General features: G+C 47.6%; 6 protein-coding genes across 6 annotated transcripts; 2 read left to right on the plus strand and 4 right to left on the minus strand.

Moving 5' to 3' along the window:
• Nucleotides 1–243: 243 nt before the first annotated feature.
• On the minus strand, nucleotides 244–5,599 carry LCP9604111_3439 (putative Rho guanyl nucleotide exchange factor; the record flags this gene model as incomplete). The annotated part of the gene is made up of 2 exons (XM_039071027.1): nucleotides 244–987; nucleotides 1,046–5,599. The coding sequence occupies 2 exons, from the start codon at nucleotides 5,597–5,599 to the stop codon at nucleotides 244–246; spliced, it is 5,298 nt and encodes a 1,765-aa protein (XP_038930706.1).
• A 1,146-nt stretch (nucleotides 5,600–6,745) lies between these two features.
• LCP9604111_3440 (Zn(II)2Cys6 transcription factor) lies at nucleotides 6,746–9,164 on the minus strand (the record flags this gene model as incomplete). Its single annotated transcript, XM_039071029.1, has 9 exons — nucleotides 6,746–7,208; nucleotides 7,261–7,493; nucleotides 7,544–7,954; nucleotides 8,010–8,332; nucleotides 8,382–8,758; nucleotides 8,811–8,861; nucleotides 8,912–9,012; nucleotides 9,069–9,092; nucleotides 9,141–9,164. 9 exons carry the CDS (start codon nucleotides 9,162–9,164, stop codon nucleotides 6,746–6,748), a joined length of 2,007 nt encoding a protein of 668 aa, XP_038930707.1.
• Nucleotides 9,165–9,732: 568 nt separating this feature from the next.
• On the minus strand, nucleotides 9,733–11,355 carry LCP9604111_3441 (uncharacterized protein; the record flags this gene model as incomplete). The annotated part of the gene is made up of 1 exon (XM_039071030.1): nucleotides 9,733–11,355. The coding sequence occupies one exon, from the start codon at nucleotides 11,353–11,355 to the stop codon at nucleotides 9,733–9,735; it is 1,623 nt and encodes a 540-aa protein (XP_038930708.1).
• Nucleotides 11,356–12,513: 1,158 nt separating this feature from the next.
• LCP9604111_3442 (thioredoxin family protein) lies at nucleotides 12,514–13,085 on the plus strand (the record flags this gene model as incomplete). Its single annotated transcript, XM_039071031.1, has 3 exons — nucleotides 12,514–12,556; nucleotides 12,662–12,740; nucleotides 12,794–13,085. 3 exons carry the CDS (start codon nucleotides 12,514–12,516, stop codon nucleotides 13,083–13,085), a joined length of 414 nt encoding a protein of 137 aa, XP_038930709.1.
• Nucleotides 13,086–13,566: 481 nt separating this feature from the next.
• Nucleotides 13,567–14,788, minus strand: LCP9604111_3443 (uncharacterized protein; the record flags this gene model as incomplete). Its single annotated transcript, XM_039071032.1, has 2 exons — nucleotides 13,567–14,350; nucleotides 14,406–14,788. 2 exons carry the CDS (start codon nucleotides 14,786–14,788, stop codon nucleotides 13,567–13,569), a joined length of 1,167 nt encoding a protein of 388 aa, XP_038930710.1.
• Nucleotides 14,789–15,483: 695 nt separating this feature from the next.
• On the plus strand, nucleotides 15,484–15,926 carry LCP9604111_3444 (uncharacterized protein; the record flags this gene model as incomplete). The annotated part of the gene is made up of 2 exons (XM_039071033.1): nucleotides 15,484–15,645; nucleotides 15,699–15,926. The coding sequence occupies 2 exons, from the start codon at nucleotides 15,484–15,486 to the stop codon at nucleotides 15,924–15,926; spliced, it is 390 nt and encodes a 129-aa protein (XP_038930711.1).
• Nucleotides 15,927–16,517: the final 591 nt, after the last annotated feature.

Raw genomic sequence — 16,517 nt, forward strand, 5'->3', positions numbered from 1 at the left:
GAAAAAGGGTATAAAACAAGCATAGGCATGAAGAATCGGGCCACCCTCTATAGAGGAAAGGTAACCACGGCGGAGAATAAAAGGCTCAAAAGTAGAAAGGGATGTTGAAAAAGGGGTGAATGAAAGGTGTACGAAAAAGCGAAGAGAAAGGGTAAGGGGGTGAAGTTCCAAGAGAAGTATGAAACCCAAAATGAGACCAAAATATGAGGCAGGGCGACCCCAAAACGGTCGACTGGTATTGACTTAGTCTTTTTGCCCCTCATTTTCGACAAGTTCCAAGGCAAGCTGGCTTCGCTCATACTCTGGATGCTGCATGCAGATTTTGACCGTGTTGCCCATGCCCGTGGGGCCCGGGGAGCCATTGGCCGCGCCAGAGAAGCCGCTTGAAAGACCCATCGAGCCACCGATGTTGGCTTGTGCATTGCCGTTGAGCGAGCCAGGCACCTTGCTACCGTCGTCAATGCAGACGACGTTGTGGCCCGGAATAACCTGGCGTAAGCGACCGTTCATTGCGTTGCGGACTTCGACGAAGTCGTCGTTGAAGAGAATTAGGAATTTGCCATAGAGACAGGCTGTGTGTGCGCTGCCCACGAACTCCATGACTACACTGCGAGAGACGTCGCCGTGCTTGTTGACGTACACAGCACACTGCTGGTAAGCTACTAGGAACTCGCTCTCGCTGAGACGGAACATGCCTAGCGGCTTGAGCCCGCTGATGCGATTGGCAATGCTGTGGAGGGTATCGTGTGCATCTCCAGTATCGTTGGAGCTAAAATCTGGGACAGACCATGAAAGTTTCTTGTCAAGGGTGAGGACTTCAATGCCCTTTTGGGTTGAGATGGCAAGCGAGGAGTGGAACATGTTAATTCGGTAGGTCTCGGCAGGGATGTAGAACTCGTCGTAATCGCGGAAGAACTCCGTTTGCGAGCGACGTGAGAACAGGCGGCCCTTATTTGTGGATGATTTTTGCAGGACGGGCTCGAGAACCTAAATTTTGTATGTGAGTTTGCTGTTACTTTATCGAGTTTGCTGCGAATATATATACCTTGAACGTAGACGACAAACCCTCACGCTTCTTGTATAAGACCAAGTAGCGGTCCTTCAGGCGACCAGCGGCAAAGAAGCCCACTTCACGATTTCCAGACAGCTTCTGCGGTGCTCGTCGGGCAGAATCCTGAGATGATTGGGAGGTTTTCCCATTGGCGGGACAGACCACGTCGAGGTGGTATGCAATCAAAGACCGATCGGCAATCAACAACAGCAAATTGAAATCCTCAAAGACAGCAACTTGTGTGACCCGTGTGATGGGAATAGCCCTGTACCAACCCCTGGGGTTATTGAGCTCGGACATGTAAACTCCATAGTCCGTGCCAATTGCACACATAATCCGCCCAGGTGGCTGTTGGAACACCGTGGCACAGTTGACTGCAGTCTTGCATATCGCAGGAGGGCGAGCTTTAGAGCTTTCATATTGTTTCTCGACCTCCACAATCGCACGATGGAGAGGGGTGCCCTTGATGGTGACACTTTTAGAGCCGGGTGTATGATCAGAGTATGCGAACGCAGTGTCCGCAAGCACGCGCAGTCGGAATGGCTCGGCATTTTGCGAGAAGAGAGCAGCAGCATGCTTTGTCTTCGCTTCGATGATCTTTTGGCACCATTCCAGGCGGCTTTGCGCTGAAAAGGCGTAGAGAGTATATGTTCCAGTTTTGCCTAGATGCTTGATTCTGAAAGGATATAGAATCTTGTCATCCCTTGAGTTGTCAAGAGCACCGTTTCCTCCAGAAGCACCAGACCCTGTATGTGCAAGAGGGCTGGCAGCACCTGCTTGGGAAGGTGTGACAGTCGAAACTCCCCGGACCGATGATTTGACCACGGGATCATCGTCGGTGCTTTCAAGGCCCAATAGATCCATTGGGATAGGCAATTTCGAGATATCGTATCGCTCGTACTTCACTGCCCGGTCGCGCATCGTGAATACCTTAGCAAGAACGAGATAATGGTCGAACAGGATGGCATGTGTATCAACAAGGAATCTTGTACGGGTTCCAGGACGTTGCAGTTCGCCTCGATAGACGATCTGCCGACCCAAGTGTTCAAGGTTGAGTTCAACTTCCTTCTTCATGTCGGGCCGCAATTGCAGCTTGGACGCCAACTCCATCAAGTCGGCCTTCTTGTTCATCTCTCCCACTTTGTTGTCACACTCCAGCGCAACGACCTTGATTTCTTCAATGGCCTGTGCCAAATTTCCTTTTTCTTCGGAATCCTTGACCATATTTTTGTGGACAGTCGCCAACAGAAGAGTATACCGCTGGATTCTGGTGATCGGGGCTTTGAGGAAAGTATCCCAGCTAAGGCGACTTGATAGCTTGTGTTCCCGGGCTTGGTTTAGGAATTGCTTGAAGTGCGGGTTGCGTTCAGCCTCCTTGCGTACAAGATAGTTGGCCGTTGGGAAGGTTGCAGCGTAGTCGATGTAAACATTCTTAGCTTTGCGAATCCATTCCCGGAAGATGTCACTGAATCCAGAGATAAAAGGCCCTTGTTCTTTTTGGCGGTATTTAAGCTGGGCCAACAGGAAATCCTCGTTGACTCTCTTCACAGCATCAACCTTGCCAAACACGTCGGCCAAGAATTTGGGTAATCGCTTCACCGGAATGATGGGAGGATTCATCTTAGCCAATTGATCACGATATAGTTCTCGTAGGACATCCAGTTGTGAGATGTAGGAGTCTTCTGTAGTGACAATTTCGTGCAGATTGTTCTGTCGATCGACCTCTTTCCTCGGATGAGCTTCCCAGACCTCCTTGGGGACCTTGTAGAAAGTGACCCAGTCCTCGATTTTCTTCTGCGGTGCCATCATCTGTGCCTTGAGGTTGACCTTCTTCAATGTTCGCATACAGTGATGAGAGTAGCATCGACCGAAGCTATCAGTACCCTCAATGTGCATCTCATGTAAGTGGAGCCGGGGAGAGTAACATCCAGTGCCAGTGATCTGGAACAGGATACCCGAAAGAGTGCCTGAGCCAAACTTGACCCATTCTTCTTCTTTTACCAATGCACCTTCTTCAAGCATGCCACTCACAACTCGAGCAGCCAGTGTCTCGGCATCAGCAATATTCATGGTGGGGACTTTGTGAGTGAATAACGCAACCATGGCATCGGCAATTGCTTGCTCTCTGAGATCTGTTTCATCCTCACTCAGATCTTTAATCCAGGACAAGAGAGAGCTCAAAGCCCACGGCTCGGTACACTTCTTGAATTGTTCCGATGACAGCTTTGCAGGATGGAATCTCTTGCGCCGGCCAGCCGGGATGCTTGGCAGATCCAGCGTCATAGCTGCTGCCGCTGGGTCGATATGAGGCAGGTCCTTGTGCTGAAGCTGCAAGAGAAGTTCTTGCTGCTGCTGCCTGTATCTGAGCCGGTCCGCGTCGGTCTTCGATCTGATGGGTGCATCAGTACGAGGCCCAATGGGAGCTGACAAAGATGACGACCGCGGAACTTGGGACTGGTTTAGCAAAGCCTCGCCATAAGAATCCGCAGAGTTCAGTAAGGCGGGGTTGTTATACTGTGAATAGCTGTCCAAGTCATCTTGCTGCTCCGAGTGGCGGTTATATGTGCCCGCAGGCATCAGATGTGACACAAGATCAACATTACCAGCAGGCTCTACAGGTGCTGGTGGCAATGGACGCATTCCAGGGTGGAAGAACAGATCTTCGTGTGCGGATCGGTGGGCGCTTTCGTCATCGGATTGATCTCCAGAATGGGTGTGATCATATGGTGATTCTCCTTCATCGCCATAGTCAAAGCTCATCCGTCGGGAATAGGCATCCGGTGCCGATAATCCCCCAGTACCACTGGCATCTACCCTGGCATCGGCCGGCAAATGATGGAGGCGCCTGGCATAATCATATGCAATAGGCGGGTGCTCGTAATCATTATAATACTCCCCACGCTCATCGGGGGACCCGGAGCTTCTGAATGAACCAGAGGTGCCTGGGAATCTGTCGCCCGCGGCAGGGTCCGAATACTCTTCCGAACTGTAAATACCGTAGTGCACGTTTGCTTGGTAGCCCCCTTCGTCCTGCGAAAGGTCATGGCCGATGAACTCGTTATCTCCAAGTGAATCAGAGTGCGGTGAAGGCTCTCTTGGCGATATGTTGGATCCACGTGAGCTGAGAACTGACGCATTGGTCTCACGTCGCATCCGCCCTTTCTCACGTTCCTCACGCGCTATGTCTTCTTGCAACATAATCAAACCAGCAGCAGCCTCTGGGTCGCTTTCCTCACTGTAGGCATCGTCATTTATCATATGACCAGTGTCTGTCTCTATATTACCGTTGGTGTGGGTTTGTTCCTCATCCGGCAAGAACTGCATGCGTGAATGGGAGCTAGCATGGGATGCTCTAGAGCCGTGACGGGAAAAGTTCTGAGAGTCCTCATCTTCTCTGAGCACATTTTCATATGCCATAGGAGGTTCCGCTGGCCAACGATTGCCATCTAGCCCAGCTTCATCGACTGGGGGTCCAGGAAGAGGCCGGGACTGGGGGTGTCGAGTCAACGTCTCAGTTCGCCTCGGATGTTGAGGCAAGTCTAGCTGCACAGGGGGCGTCGGCAGGGTTCGCCCTGCTACACTTGGCCGCTTGCCGTACAAGCCATTTGCTTGAGTCTGATGAACTGGAGGCGCCGGAGGCTGCTCTTCGAAGGAACCGCTTGGGATCGCTGGGGTATACCGAGGAGATGGCAGATCATACGACGCCCCTTGTGGGTTGCTGTAATAAGAACGTGATGTAGGCGGAGGCATATGCATTATGCCCGGGGAGCTTGAGGGAACATAGGAAGGCGAGGTGACCGGTGACATGGGTTGGTACGGACGTCCTCCATACGGATGATCGGCGCCCCTTGGCGGTGGAAGCGGTGATTGTTGGGAAAAGCCATACGATTGTGGAGTCGGCGGTGTCTGCCCGTAGTGTGAAGCTGCGCTCTGCCTTCTAGGTAGAACCGGAGAGCTCATTCCCGACATTGCGGTAGACTGGTATGCCGCAGGATTATATGGTTGATGGCCCAAGGCGGGACCGGCGTATGAAGCATTGCTGGAGCCAGTGTACGTCTGGGGGTTATAAGCGAGAACCGGTTGCGACTGCGTGTGTGGAAGGCCGTATTGCTGCGGGTTGTAGGCCGTCTGGGACGAGGGTGCTCCAGAGTATTGGTATTGATAAGACATAGTGGAGGTTTGCGAAGAGGCCCGACTCGGAGACATACGCGACATGGCGTCTGAGGAAGTCCGCGAATATCTCGAGTCTCTGTCGTCTTCAGTGGCTCTCTGCACATCATTGTAGCCACCCTGTCCCGCGCTGCCACCATAACCACCGCCTTGTGCTGCATACTGGCTGTTTTCTTCGGTCGCTCTCATATTCTGGGTCTGGACAGGGTTGAAGAATCCAGAATCATCCCCGGCATTGTAACTCGGCATCCTTCGAGGCAGATGTCTGTCCGGCGCGGGGGTATAATTGTCATAGTGGCCGGTGGATGGTTGAGTAGGGGCTTGGGGGTTTGTAGATTGGCCATAGTATGCCTGTTGACCGTTTGGATATTGCGACATGATTTCGGAGGGGTCCGACCAGATGTCGACTCGGCTCGGCTCTACTCGACGCGCCCAGAATTGCGCGAGAGATTGTTTAGTAGGACCGTGGGGTGAAGTCTTGGGCACTCAAGTGAATGGCAAAACGAGTGACTAGTCCAGAGCAAATCAGACTGATTTCAAGAATGAGGGGAACGACCACGCGGGCCAGTAACACGCTGCCGAAGAGCTGACTCTGGGCATCCCCAATGAAACCGTAGAGCGCGATATACCAGTCTTGGTAAAAGAGAAACCAAGTCCAGTAAAGATGCAAAACCAGGAGGTTGTTTTGAGGGGGGTAAGATTTGAGGTGTGTTGGAATCAGCTGCGCCCACGCTAAAGGCACTGTCTCCACCGCCAACGGGGTTCACCTGCCACGACCTGCACTATGTCCGCTGGTATTCCGAGGTTGTTGGAATGATATTAAATGGTGGATGTCCACGGTTGTCTGCGAATATTTCCAATATTACTTGAATGTGTAATGTGTTATCTATAAGTGAGACATATATAGATGTCTTCAGATTGGTATAGATTCTTCCCCGACAATGGCTCCCATACATTATGTATTATGTATTATGTACCTAGGTAAATGCCCTCTGTTTGCGATTGAGTCATAAGAAGGCTTAGCATCACAACTGCGTCTCATGAAACTGTCATAACTACCTAACAGGTAATAGGCCTTCAGTCTAAGACTGTGAATAACCAGCCACACTTGAGGCTGAGGCTGAGAGGCTGAGCCATATTGGCCCCACTATTATGTACGCATCCACAACTAACTAACTAGTACGGAGTACATATAAAATGACTGGAGTTGGGAAACAGTAGATTTTCGCCAAAATAACTCTAGAGATTTAGGGAAAACCTAGATTGGTTAGGGCAATAGCATGCCAATATTGTTATAGTATGCGCCCAAAATCTGAACAGAAACAGACAAGCAAGTAACAAGCAGTCATGAAACAAAAAGGCAAAGAAATCAAAGGATTAGAAATAAGAATAGCCGGCCGCATGAGGTCATTTATTTATTTGGTATTCTTTTTTTAAGTCTTAGATGTATATAAAATTAAAAGCATAAATCGTACAGACAACTTTTCTATATATAAACAAGGAAATGAGAAGTTTCGAGTATTCTCAATAAGAAAAAGGGTTAGACTCGAACCACTCCAGCGAGATTTGGCTATTGAATAATTGCCACATCAACGCATCATCAGGTGCATAGCTTCCATCACTGGTTGTTTGTAGTTGTTGAAGGTTTGTTTCAGCGACAGGATCCACATATGGAGAGCTAGACATCAAGAGATGTGAATGTTCATCACTAGCTGGATCGCCCACATGCCAGGTCCCAGCCATCGAAGGGTACAATGTAGGAACTTTGACCTGCGGGCCCATACGCTGCTTGGCTTGGATCAATGGTACGCAGAGATTCTGCAAGTAGTACAGAAGTTTCAGCAGTTTTGAGATGTATGGACTTGCGGCGAACTGAGATAGACTTTGTGTGATTTCTTGCATTAGATTGTAGTCATCCATGTCTAGTTCTCCAATGATGTTGCAAAAGAGAACGAAGAATGGACTGAATGGGTATAGAAGGACAGTCCTGAGGAAATATCAGTGGAAGAACTTATAACCCTGAAACTAGACCAACTAACCATGTCAGGAATGAGGGATAAGGATCCACGAAGCCTGGAACATCCGCGAGATTTTTCTGAAGATGATGCAGTGCTCTGAGAGATTTGCGAGAATATGATACACATTCCTTGTGTGTCAAAGGAGAAAATGCACATTTTAAGCGCGATCGAAGGATATCAACCAGAATGGCGTAATAGCAAAATTCGCCTGAGATCCAATCTGCAGAGATACAGTCAGGGGCTGTGACTCGACTCTAAAACAAGAAGTTAGCTTGAAGGAAGGCAGACATTTAGTCAAACTCACTGATTGTAATCTTGAATATATGACCTCCATTCGTTCCTGAAGTCTTGAATGATTGGCGATTATCTGGCGAGTGTTATCTGCATTTCCGCAATTCAACAGCTCTCCTTGGACCTGAGCTAGATCGAACAGAATTCGTATTAATGGGATATGTGGCAAATTTTGGTCGGCGCTAATCAGATTTGCAGGAGAGATGCAGGGCTCGGGCAGCGACAATGGTCGGTAAAGAAGGGTGCTCAGAGTTCGGTCAAGGTAAAAGCACCAGCATACAGCACTATAGATATCTTCATTGAGGTTTGACATCCCAGGCGGATTGCGAATTTCATGATAGCCCAGAGCAGTTATCAAACGAGCAGCATATGAGTTGAAAATCCAGGATTGACTCATGTTGCCAAGATACTGCATGAAAAATGCCTGTTCAATAGTTATCAATAAGTGACTTTTCGTATAAGGAAGCACGATAACATACGGCAGATATCAACGACTGAATGAGAGGAAGAGTTGGGGCATTCAAGAAATTGAGCCTCTTGAGAGCACGGAAGGCATATGTTTCATATAGTTTCTTGGACTTCAGAAATTGTGCGTTGATGCGGGGATCCATATATGCTCTCGGCTTTTGGAAAAGATGAAATATGGCTTTCACGTAAACACATATACAGTACTGGTAGAATTCCTGCCCATGCTCAAGGTCATTGTCACTGAGAATGGTTGAAGCCATCTTCTCCAATGTTTTATCCGAGATGTGGTCCGGCCATTGTACGGAACTAGAACGTCCGATGGTAGCTGTTGGCTCTGTATTATTATTAGTGTATGTATTTGAAATTCAGATGGTTTTTTATACCCGGAAGAAGCATGTAAAGCAGCTCTGGTGATGGAGCAATAAATGGACCATCATGAAAATCTTCATGCGACACTTCTAATGGCGAAAATTTGTCGGTAATTGAGCTTCTCCTCTGCCCCGTAACATCCACAAACTGCAGGGCAGATCTGAGAATCGCCTTTCGTTCACGGTCCATGCACTCATTTCCATCAAGCTCTCCTTGTATAACGATTCTTGCCTTCTCTGCAAGGTGTGTGGCTGAGCCAATGGCACATTCATTCTGGGTAGGTTGCGGAGTGCCTTCTATTGGCGAGGCATGCTCTAATCTCATTTTTTTCGACGGCATATTTCCATCGTAATGATCAGTAACATTTGATGGAATTCTATTTTCAATGCCCCTAAATGGTCAATCAACAGAAGCATTGAAGTAAAGAAGAATGGTAATCATACTCTGAAACTGTTCTTTCCAATGTTAACAATCTTTCCCCGAGAGCAGATATGCTATTTCATATAGTAAGCATAGATCGAAATAGCGTCATATGAAAACATACACCGATGGTGATTGCCGGCGAGGTCGTCGAGCTCTTGTACGACTGCACTCAACGCCTGCATCGGTACAATTTGCACAATGTAGTTGTTTATCACAGCGAACCTATCAAGAAAGCATCAGTCTCTAGGCAGTGAATACACTCGATGAACTTCTTCAACCTTTCTCGAGAAGCAAAGGTCACACTAATATCATCAGTATGCGAATGCTGGAAGCCATGTGATGGAACTCACAGCTCGCAGCGCGTCGTAATTCATTTGGTGAGAAAAGTTGCTGTGACTACACATTAATATTTATTTGTAAGAGCCATAATGACCTGTCGGAATTCGCAACGCCTGATTTGAGAAATAAAAAAGGTAGTGTAGTTCGTTCGGGGTTTGCGGAGGCTGCCGAGCCGCTTAGTTAAGGTTTATCCCGATTCGGTCGGAGTGCCGACCGAATCGGGAAGGTATGTGGACACTTCGGTACAATTAGTTCAACAGACCAAAGCAAAGGTGAAACTTGTGTATATTTGCACTACTAGAAATGGGTATCAATGAGAAAAGCGTCAAATATTGAAATTATTCAGGTGGGATCAATGAAACCGCGAAAAGGACAGAGATCCGATATATATATATATTAGGTGATCATTGCGGTTCGAGGCGTACTGCGTGATATTTGGCTTCTCTGCACTTTAGGTAGGTAATTCCCTATCATCTATCCATCGGAAGTTGATGTTGCAAGTTTAGAGCTTAGAGTCAAACCTGATAATCCCGAGCTATATATACTATAATTTATAAATTTTATGACATTCAGAGCCAACTGACCACGCTTCAGAAGCATTCATCAAGCTCCAACGTGTCCACCTGCCATACTTCGTTTCTGAGAGGAAGCAATAGCTCTATTCTTGGGTAGTGACGTTTTCCATGCCTTTATTCCCGAGTCAAAACCTTCGTCAATCTGTTCCAGTGTAATTCCAGCAGTCTCTGGCACGAGCAAGAAGGTTAAAATAGCGATGACGACGGTGACACCTGCATAAAAATAGCCCACGTTGGGACCCATGTCCCCATAACCCGCACCTAACATGTAAGGCGTCCAAAATGTTGCACCAAAGGCAAAGATACCATAGAACACTGTTGTGTTGGCTTGTCCGTAAGTGCGGAGTGAGACGCTGTGCATCTCCACAGAAGATAGGTTAGCACTCGCAGCAATAGTCCCACCAAAGACAAAAGCCCACAAACACAGAAGAACGACGATAACTATCTCTGCACTTGTATCCATTCCAAGAGCGGTGCTCACAGAGGAAAGAGTGAGCATGCAGACAGCCATGACAATATAGCCGGAAAGCATGGCAATTCTTCTTCCGCCATATTCCACAATGAACGGACCAAAAAATGATCCTCCTAGGATGCACAAGCCGATGATAACATTGATCAAATATGGGTCACTGATGCCAACTCCTTTGAGGAACAGTGCAGCGTATGGTTGTACAAATTGGATACCAGTAATGGCGATTCCAATCATGATCATAGCAGATATCAAGGTACGGCTGATATGCTTCCTGCGATAGATATCAAAGCATGAGACAGATTTGAGGCTTGCACGCTCGATTGCAAGGTTGGTTCTTATATCATCAATCTGCATGGTGATTTCCGGCGAATATGGACTTTGGCAGTATAGCACGCCGAATGAGCTGCGTGCCTCCTCCTCTCGACCGTGTATCATAAGCCAGCGCGGCGACTCGGGAAGCATCAAAATCCCAGCACCGAGAATAACCCCCAAGGGTATTTGGCATAAAATGGGTGTCTTCCACTGCCAGTCATTGGTTGCCTCTAGACGAGCAGAACCTGCACACACCGCGGAAGCAGCAAGATTTCCTCCGGCAAGTCCAACATTATACAACCCTAAGGACAGGCCGCGCTTGTTGGCGACAATGCACTCAGAACCATAAGTGACGCTGGATACAATCAACTGTCCAACTCCCACAGCACTGATCGATCTGCACACCATGTAGCGCAAGAAGCTACCGCTGGTGCCAAGCATTCCAGCAGCACCGATAATAGCCAATGTACATCCAGCTTGGATTGACCCCCTGCGCCCGAAGTATCGGCCGGTCATGCCCGCAATCGCACCTCCAATGGCAACGAACAAGAAGTTGAGGCTGATAAGAGATTGTTGTAGTGGCGTCAATGAGCAATGTCGAATTTCGGCATACGTATTCGGGTCTATAACTTGCACGCAGCTTCCAAAGGCGTGTTTGTAGGACGGCATGATCAGCACCGTACCGGCGTAGCCGTTGTCGAAGTTCGAGATCCATGCGGCAAACGAGACCCATAATGAAAGACGCAGCATCGATCCGGTCGTGCTTGGAGCATTTTTTGTGGTAATGTTTCGGGTAATGGAATCGGTGAGTGTGTCATTAGAGCTCAACCCAGGCTCTATTTTCGGAATTTCGTGTCGCAAATCCATGCCAAGTAGGTTTGAGTGTATAGAAGGGGGTTATTGCTTGCTCCTTCAGTTTGTGGCTATTCACGATGAATATATGGACCGACGGCGGACTCCGGAGTATATATGAAACCTTCGCTCCTATGCTACATTCCAGAGCCGAAACATACATATACAGCTTTTAGAAAGAATGTGAGACATGTTTTTTGATTGGGGGCTTGCTAGTTCACAGCCCGAAGGCCTGATAAAAAACGAAGAGATAACATAAACTACAGCAATCTAAGCCAGTCGGAGAATTTACAGACCGAAAACATTCCAAAGTTCAAGATCCTCGCGTTGGGAGGCTGATCAAGGATCATCGACTCTTCTTGAGCTTAATAATAATTAGATTTATCCTGTACCGAAACTAATGTTGCTCCTACATATTAAGCATCATGCAAGAGTTTTTATAAAGTCGGGTAATATTTTGAGAATTTGCCTTCCACCCAACCGAAGGCCTTATCAAAGCTTGTGCATGGGAAATTTGTCTTGTTCCTTTGAGTCGTTTTCACAGCTAGCATTCTAGCTATAACAAATAATGTGGAAATAGCTATAAAAGACTCCCAAAAAGACGTATAAGCGGCCGACTATTCTTGTTCGCAAGAATGAAGAACGGATCACGCCCCCGAAAATGCGAAATAACAAAGCTCTTTATGGCTCGGCCCGTGAGGGATACTATAGGGATGCATTACCGTGGCGAAACCTGCAATCAAGATAGTCTGGTATGCTGGCCCGGGTCCGCTTCTTTTTGATATTCATTACCCTTGTCTTTGTCGACGAGATATTACATATAGCAAGATTTTATACCAATTAGCTTTAAAGGGAATGTATCAAGTACATAGCTTTGCTTCTAGACCTTCGAAAATAGTACGTGAAAAAGCAAGCGCATCACACGCTATTTGTCCGGTAGATAGCGAGGCTTATTGGTGGCTGCCGTTATATTAGACTCGCCAAGTTTCCAATGCCCAGATTTGGCATGATCGGAGTAAGACACTTATATGCCCCCAAGGTACTTGAGACCTCATCATTGCCCCTCAAATGTCGTGATCACGTACCTCTAGATAGGGCATAGTTTCAGGTCACGTGCTGCGCTAAATAGCACGACGCTCCACCAAAGACCTTGAGAACCGCCGACATCTGAAGATGGAGCTCAAGACCGTTCTAATCCTCACTGCGATATACATTGGTAAGTACTGCCACGCACTATCTCCTATGATCCAAACCTTCGTCCACCAATAGCTTTCGACCACTTCCAACAGAAACAAACAACCAAACACTAACCCCTCACAAGCTGTCCGTCTCTTCTTTAAGTCACGCAAATCGAGCCCAGCCGCCATCATGTCTCACGGAAAGGTCACCGAGATCGACAAGTAAGTAACTCTTGATTCTGCTCGCAATTTATTCCATCCTAATCTCCGTCCAGCCAAGTCATCTTCAAAGCCCTCACTTCCTCCGGCCCCGTCGTCGTTGACTTCTTCGCAACCTGGTGTGGACCCTGCAAGGCCGTCGCTCCCGTCGTCGGCAAACTGAGCGAGCAGTACGAAAACGTTCGTTTTATCCAGGTGGATGTGGACAAGCTGCAAGGTGTTGCGCGGGAACTGAGCGTGAACGCTATGCCCACCTTTGTCATTTTCAAGGACGGCAAGGAGGTGAATCGCGTTGTTGGCGGTGACATGAAGAAACTTGAGGCACAGATTAAGGCGGTTTTGGCATAGACGCTCTGCGCTTTGTCCAGGTTTACTAGTAGCCATTGAAAACCTCGGAGTGGAGCACATCCATCCACTTATGAGGATTTGGAGGGATTCAATAAAGTGATTAATGAGTAGTGACTGAGAAATATATATTTCTAGGGTTCAGCGATGTATTTTTCGATACCATAACAATGCAAGTTTTCGATTTCTTCAAAACTGATATATGATACTATAAATGCTTATCAATTGCTATCGGACAGTAATGAAAGCGTTGGTTGTTAAAATACCATGTTATAATTTATCGATTTTACTATATGTTCTGCGCTGCGCAGCTCGCTTGGGAAGGATCCTTTTCAAGAAGAATTATAAGAAAGAAAAATTCCATTTTGAGTAGAGTAGAACTCATTATCCAGGTTCGAAAATAAGGAAAAGCAAGTCAAGACAAAGCAAAGGGGGGGGGGGGAGGGAATGGCAAATCACAATCCAAGCCTGTTCAACGAGATGGTCAACGCTTAGGACTACCGAACGGCTTTCTGTTGGGGCTTCGCGGTGGCTGGTTTTCTCTTCCAGATGGAGCGCCAGAGTGCATTGGTAGTGTGCTTGTTAGTGTGCTTGTTTGAGTCGGTTGTTGGGACAGGAGATTATGAGACGTAACGTGTCCAATAAATGTGTAGGATGGGTCATCAGCCGGTATCATAGTCCAGATCTCGATAGGAACCGTGAAAAGAAGGAGACTAGAGCCTCGAAATGCTCCTTCGACAGTGACATTAGTGGACAAAACGTTAGCAGGAATATTGCGAGTAAGCCATTCTTTCCATTGGGTGAAATCTAGGGGAATCTCTTCCCGGACTTTGATGCTAAGTAGCACCCTGTAAGACTCTCGGTCGACGCTTCTTGTGACCGGCCTTGAGCGATTACAACCGATAGTCACGCTTGGCGAATTCGGTTTAGGGATATGGATTGGTGCAGCCCCAATCTGATTCTGCTGTGCGTAGCGGAAAATTCGGGCATAGATACTAGCCAGCGTCTCAGCCTGACCGTTTAACTGACGGAGCTCGTCGATGAGAATTCGGGTGAAGGAGAAATGGACATTCAACACTGCTGTCTGATCCCAGGTAGAGGCTGCCATAAACTCTGCGCCGTGGTACGCGCTCAAGGCCCCTGATCCTCCGGAGCAACAATCAAAAAGATAACAAACTTCGCCCGTGTATTGTTCGAGGTAGCCACGAATTTCCCACCAGTTGAGGTTAGGACCTTGCAGGTTACCGGTATACTGATCGCATTTGCCGCTATTATTTGTTAGCTGGGATACATTAGTAGAATTAAAGATAGGGTATAACTCACGCCAAGTCCCAGCGACTGGCCACTGTTCCAGCAAACCCCGCATGCCCTGAGTAAACAAAAATCCGGAGCGTATCTTCTCCAGAACTTCGTCGTGACCAGGAAACAAGACATTCTAGAAGTTTGAACTGGGACTCGATAAGCGGAATCGTGAAACTCTCGGTCTCAAATCCATAAACAGATTTGAAGACGTCTAGGAGTTCTCTCTCGAGAGGCTCGACCCCTATATCATCATTCTCCCAGTGAAAGGCGATTACAGCTGTCTTTCGATAAGGTTTGAATTTTGTCGCATGGTTTATGGCCGTTTCCAAGTCGGTGGAAAATTGATCAAGGCGCTTCCTGGCCTTGTGCGCTTGAAACGAGTCGGGTGTTTTTGAGGTCGTCATGGTGAAACGTCAAGTGTGAAGGGTCGATGGTCTTGCTAAGGAGGTGTAGTAAGGTAAAGAAGGCGGTAAAAGCCGCCAGGTGGCAAAATGACGGTTCAATAAGGGCCCGCTCACCGTGTCAACTAATACCCGGGGAATTGTATTTACGTCAAAACTAGTAGTTAAACTCCCTTCCTACTTCTCAAGCCGATCAACCCGCTCCTTATGCTTCTTGTGCCTAGAAACGTCGAAATACTTCAGGTAATGGCAGGTGCCCCGGTTAGTAGGGCATTCTAATACGTGGTTAGCGAAGCACTTAACAAGCCCTTTGGATTCGCTTAGAAAGCACCTACTCGGAGGACCCAGATAAGAAGAAAGATGACTTTATTGTCACGTGCCACCTTCCGCTGCGCTAGAGCAAAAGACCAGAATTCTAGGACAAAGCTTGGGAACCACACTCACTGTTGTACATATAGTATGGGCTGACTCCTCACGTTTATAATCTGTATAACCGCCAAGAAATACGAATTACCAACCGAGCGCTCATCCCAATTAGGTGTATTTTGACTTGTTTGCAGTATGGTAAAGCCAGGGGCTGTGGGGCATTCTCCGACGACGCGAAAATCCCGCGACAATATATAGTTATACAAATCACAGTCTAGCTTCATAACCTGGTTTCATTTTCTCCCAGACCATTTTTTCTATATATATTCAAAATGTCATGCAGCGATTGCTCCACAGAAAAACCCTCCGAAAATTCCACGTGCAAGTCTAGCCCAGACCATGACGGCTCCCTTCTGCGAAGACCTTTTCAGTTAATCGTTAAATATCTACCGGAAGGCTCCGCATTGCTTTCATCTTCGTGTTGTTGGCTACCAGTATGTCATTTCCCATGTCACTATGGTATTGAATGCATATACTAAGTTTCTAGGCTGTCCTCGATTTTCTCTTTGCGGGTTCGGTGGCCACTGCTGGCGTCGAGAAACTGCGAAATGCTTTTCTGGCGGTTTCTATTCTGACCCTTATCTGGGGTGTGTGGCGCGAGGGACTCAGTCGTAGAATGGTATGGCGGATTGCGATCTGTGTCGGTTTGTCGGCTTGGGAGCAAATGAATCAGTGGGCAAAGGTCGATGGCAAGGGGCATCACAGCTGCCATTAATGGGCGATGGTCTCGGGATCGGGATGAAGAATGCTATTTTTTTCCCTCCCCTTTACTACTATGATGGAATCAATACCAATAGGGCGCGGATTTTGTTCAGCAGATTATGGTGTACAACATTGTATGTAAAGGCCATTGAATGATCTACTTCGCGAGAATCACTCTGTGTAGAAGGTCGCTTCGATCATCAAGAGTGGATCCTCTTTCCTCTTTAATGCTCTACCTACAAGATCGATCTTCATAGGGTATACCTAGAGTCTAACTGGAAGATTGAACCTCTTCATACACACGCACATTCAAACATCTACATTTTCATACTGATATCAGGCGGCCAAGTTTTCATAAGCAGACTGCTGCAGATGACGCTGATAATTCCCAGGGCCATGGACAAGGCTTCAAGGGAATTGTTTTCTATCTCTCAAATCAATCACGCAATGCGATGCGCATGAGTATGTACTGTACATATGGTCTCTGGTGGCGATGCAGATTGCCAAGAACATGGTGGATGGCCGGAGTTAAGGTCGATCTCGGGGACCCGCAGTTTTGGATGGCGAATTTATTGATCGGCGCCGGAGTTGTCGCCCGTTGCCA

This window comes from Penicillium roqueforti (assembly GCF_015533775.1).
Source record: "Penicillium roqueforti strain LCP96 04111 chromosome Unknown scaffold_05, whole genome shotgun sequence".
Classification (NCBI taxonomy): domain Eukaryota; kingdom Fungi; phylum Ascomycota; class Eurotiomycetes; order Eurotiales; family Aspergillaceae; genus Penicillium; species Penicillium roqueforti.